Source organism: Gavialis gangeticus, unplaced genomic scaffold (assembly GCF_001723915.1).
Source record: "Gavialis gangeticus isolate Ggan-Ray unplaced genomic scaffold, GavGan_comp1, whole genome shotgun sequence".
Classification (NCBI taxonomy): domain Eukaryota; kingdom Metazoa; phylum Chordata; order Crocodylia; family Gavialidae; genus Gavialis; species Gavialis gangeticus.
Genome location: NW_017729025.1, coordinates 97,141,809 through 97,146,412, shown reverse-complemented (window position 1 = coordinate 97,146,412; position 4,604 = coordinate 97,141,809). Strand labels below are relative to the sequence as shown.

Genomic DNA, 4,604 nt, shown 5'->3' with positions numbered 1-4,604 from the left:
AGCCTTGGCATAAGCCTGCCTTGTGGTTCTACTACGGAACTTCTGTGTTGGACACTGGTGCTACAAAGAACCCAGGTTGTAAATTCTTGTTGAATTGCTCCTTGGTGTTGTAAGGGGAACAATTTTGCTTTTATACATGAGGGATTAATCCCAAAGGTTTTCCAAGTCCTGTTTGCACCCCCTTTGTCCTGTTCGTGTTTAGTTGTAAGGGATGTTGTCCCTTGGTGCATTGCTCCAGGTCTGTGTAATACTGACCAAATCTGTGGACAGCTAGGACAAAATATGTGGCTGACCTGTCTGCAGCTAAACATCCTTGACTCAGGTCTTCACTTCCCCAAGAAACTTTGCAGTCTAGGTAGAATAAATAATCCATCCTGCACTGATTCATCTACAGCAGAAAATTACACTGTGCCACTTTTGAAGTTGTTTCTAAGAGGAGCATGCTATAGAAGATGCAGCAAAAATTGGTCTTCATCTGCCCAGAGTAGAACTCAAGTAATTTATTTAGCCAAATGAGTATGCCCTAAGCTGTGCAAGCAGTGGGTAAGCTATATATGAATGTACAGAGCTCACTTCAGGGGGTACAAAAAGGCACTAAGGAAGAGTAAGCTGTGACTATCACTGTTATTTACCCTGAAAATATTCCCCATAAGGCAGAGCTCTAGCTGTGTTACAAGAACAAAGCCAGTGAACGACAGGTTTGAGCTGCTGCGATCAGGTTCATTTACTTGAGTGACTCCTGTTCATGAGGAAAGAGCTTCCTTCCCTGCAGAAAGAAATGGAGGGGGTGGGTGCTCCTGTCTGAGCTCTGATGGAGGTACAGTTCAGCCATAATGGTGAACATACAGAAACCTGAGGTGCTAGAGGATTTGTGAGGCTTGGCTTATTCATCCCATTACTCTTCCTCTGTACACACTAATGTCTAATACACAGCCCCTTTTGCTACTGTGTTCTGCTGCAACCAGCAAAAATAGAGTAAGCTCCTTCTCTGAACAGGCAGGTGGGGTAAGCAGTTTGTAACCAGCATGAGTCTTAGGGCTAACTTAGACATGTTAGCCAAGGTACTGGAGGGTGTAGTTTTCTTCCAGCTATCTTTTTCCCTTACATCCCCTCCCACGTCTCTCCCAGCTCCCAAAAGCTGCACAGATGCAGACAGTGGCCAGCATTTGATGAGGCTGTTCACATTGTATTTCTGATACAGTTCAGTGACATGTAAGATCTTCAGTGCTAAAGTCAGTGTATGGATGAAAAGTATCATTTTTCAATGGAAGTTGTGATTCTCAACTGGCATTAAAGTACTGAAAGGCTTGTTTACTGGACTAGGCTATGAGCACTGACCCTCTAATTACTAGTCTGATTTCTGCCACCTCTTCTTCCAGAAGTAATCACCATTCCCTCAGTCATACACAACATTCACTAGAGGGAGCACTTGTGTGTCATCTACTAGGCACTACTCTTCCCTTGTAGCCACCTCTCTTTGCCTCTCCCTTGCAAGATGAGCGGAACTTCCTACTCAAAGGCTGCTGAGAACCACCTGAAATCAAATAGCTACAACATATTGCATTAGCCACACAGGTGAAAGGGGGCAGATCTGTTGGGGACCTTGCTACCTTTGCCTACAGCACGGTGATTATTTCAGCAAATACTATTCTCCATTACTTACTGTCCACAAGATGCTGAATCCTGTCTCGGCAGAAGCCAGACTAAGGACGGGGGGGGGGTCCTCTTGGAGCTGTGCCACCACTCACCAGCAGTAACATCCTCATCAGGGCAAGGATGTATGATTTTAGAGGAAAAAAGCTTTATTTTTTCCTGACATGTAAAACAACTTGTACAAGTCCAGTCCTCTTGTCTCTGGCCAGGCCACAATCACTGCCCTGACTGCAGTTGAGTGATCAGGCATAGTACTGCAGATTGGCTTTTTTCTTGGCCTGAACCTCCAGGATTCCCTCCATGTAGTCCTCGTGGGTGAGCTCTGTGGCTCCACGCCGGAGAGCAATCATCCCCTGCCCCAACAAAAAAGAGTAGTTAGGGAATGCAAGCACTGTGGCAGCACTAGTTTTCCCATTTGAGTCGCTCTGTTCTAACCCGCATGCTAACTACCCATCACCCTTTTTCTCAACTTATGCTGTTGCAGGGCATTGTGGGCAGCCAGCAGACTACCCAAGAATACTCACTGCTTCCACACACACAGCCTTGCACTGTGCTCCATTGAAGTCATCTGTGCAACGAGCCAACTCCTCATAATTCACATCAGGGCTGCAGGAAGTAAGGAACAGGTGAGAACACAGGCTCCACAGGAAGACAAAGATGCACAGCCTCCTTAGGGCATGCAGCATCTTGTCCTACCCATGGGGAAGGGGAGCCAACAGCCCTGGACTTGCATCTTGTGATACTCTTACTGCAGTGCACCACAGCTATGACTCAGGAGGTCACTCCTTAAAGAAGCTGGGCTCATCCTTTTCCATACCTGACATTCATCTTGCGTGAATGGATCTGCATAATCCTAGCTCTGGCCTCCTCATTGGGCATCGGGAACTCAATTTTGCGATCTAACCGTCCAGAGCGAAGCAAAGCAGGGTCCAGGATATCCACACGGTTGGTTGCAGCTATTACCTGATAAGGAGCAAGAATATTTCTCAGACTCCTGGAACTCCCTTGCATAGGGCTTGCAGCTCTCATTTGATGGAGCTCCACTGGAGCTGTTAAAGTGTCCTTGCTGGAGGCAGCCCTGGAGTTACCTTGACTTGTGTGTTAGGTTGGAAACCATCAAGCTGGTTCAGGAGCTCTAGCATAGTCCTCTGTACCTCCCGATCGCCAGCCTTCTCACTGTCAAACCTGGGACAGAACAAGGGAAAGTCTGTCAAAACTGTTCATACCCATAACTTCTCAAACTATCTTGTTCTCTCCTACTATGGACTTTCATTTTTCCATATTCTTTTACATCGGATTAGAATCTGTGAACCCCTGAATCCTCTCACCTACAGCTGCAGCATGTATACGCCTCAGTAAACTACATCCCAATGGGTAACTGGAGACCTAATGTCATCCGAGTCTCATAAAAAGTTCTCTCTTCCTGTACAGTAGGTGAGTTAACAACTATAAGAGGTGCCTGATGTGGGCATTTCTTGCAGACTGGACTCGTACAAAGGTTGAACTGTAATTTATAGGTAAGAAAATGAATCCCAGTCGCTGGTTAGACACAGTAACTGTCTGACTGAGCCAGCAGACAGGTGATCAGATTCTCCTCACACAAGATGCACATGCCTCAAAAGAGCCCTTGTACTAAACTAGGTTAAGTGTCTCCAGGTAGACCCCTGCTAAGCAGTTCTTGTCCACTGCAAGAATTCTGGAAATTCACTTCAGTTCTTGGAGCACAAGCTCTCTCTCACCTCTTGGTGCCAATGGCATCCAGCTCGTCAATGAAGATGATGGAAGGAGCCTTCTCTTTGGCCAGTGCAAAGGCATCTCGAACCAGCTTGGCTCCATCTCCAATGAACATCTGCACCAGCTGTGGGCCAGCTAGCTTCAGAAAGGTGGCCTTGAGGGCAGAGAAGAGAAACAGCTTAGACCATGACTCTTTTGACAGCATCTTTGACACAAAGATTGTAGAGGCTGTACTCTCTTCACAGCAGTTACAACCCCTGCCTTAAGTTCTGTTCCTGGAATAAAACTGGCAGAACAGGTTGCTTCACCCAGTCCCTCTTACCTTTGTCTGGGCAGCACATGCTCTAGCTAGGAGAGTCTTTCCAGTTCCTGGGGGCCCATACATGAGCACTCCTTTGGGCGGCTGGATACCCAGATTTTCAAACTTCTCTTTGTGATTCATTGGTAAAACAATGGCCTCCACCAGCTGCAGAGATGGAAATAGTATGACAAAGCCCACTGTGATTGTACATCCCTGCTTTCAATCCATCCCTAGAGGTCCAAATCCTCTACCCATCTCCCAGACCCAGATACTGCCTCAATTCAGAACTAAAATGAAAGGCATTATGCTGTTCTCAGACTGGAGTCTGGAGAATATCATCTCTGATACTACAGGGCAAAAACTGTGAAGTACTGAGACTGTTTCCCCACAAAAAAAAAAAATCATGTAAGTAGGAAAGTAATATTGCACTCATTAGAGTTTTTGCACTCATTACACACTGAGGAACTGAGGCCCAGAGACGACGTGTCTTGCCACAGGTGATATGGGAAATCTGTGGAGGAGCAGGCAACTAAACATAGGCTATCACCTCTTGGATCTGTTTATCCAGCCCCCCAATGTCACTGTATTGCTCTGTAGGTCTCTCATCTACTTCCATTGCTTTCACCCGAGAGTCGTATTCAGTTGGTAAGGTCTCCAGGATCAGATAGGAGTCTTTGTTAACACCCTGTAAACACAAAGCCAGAAGGTAGGATTTAAAAGTTTTTGGTGAAGGCCTTTTCCAAAAATAGCTATGGAATAAGAAACTACCAGTTGTTCTAATAACTTGTTGAAGCATGATGGTTTGGGAGTTAGTAGCATATACATCAGCATTCAGTAAAACAGCACTGTACAGTTCCGTAACATGACCTGTTGCTGACCTTGGTCTCTGAAGGAGTGGCTGAATTAGAACCTAAGA

General features: G+C 46.0%; 1 protein-coding gene across 1 annotated transcript in view; it reads right to left on the bottom strand.

The window, feature by feature from the left end:
• Positions 1-1,779: 1,779 nt before the first annotated feature.
• PSMC3 (proteasome 26S subunit, ATPase 3) overlaps positions 1,780-4,604 on the bottom strand; it is a 4,648-nt gene continuing 1,823 nt past the window's right edge. Inside the window, exons 4-10 of the mRNA XM_019519233.1 lie at positions 4,236-4,373; positions 3,710-3,853; positions 3,393-3,541; positions 2,742-2,838; positions 2,471-2,616; positions 2,178-2,259; positions 1,780-2,006 (exon numbers count right to left, since the gene is read on the bottom strand). Of these exons, the coding sequence (XP_019374778.1) occupies positions 1,896-2,006; positions 2,178-2,259; positions 2,471-2,616; positions 2,742-2,838; positions 3,393-3,541; positions 3,710-3,853; positions 4,236-4,373 (867 nt within the window). The 3' untranslated portion in view covers positions 1,780-1,895. The remainder of the gene's footprint in view (positions 2,007-2,177; positions 2,260-2,470; positions 2,617-2,741; positions 2,839-3,392; positions 3,542-3,709; positions 3,854-4,235; positions 4,374-4,604) is intronic.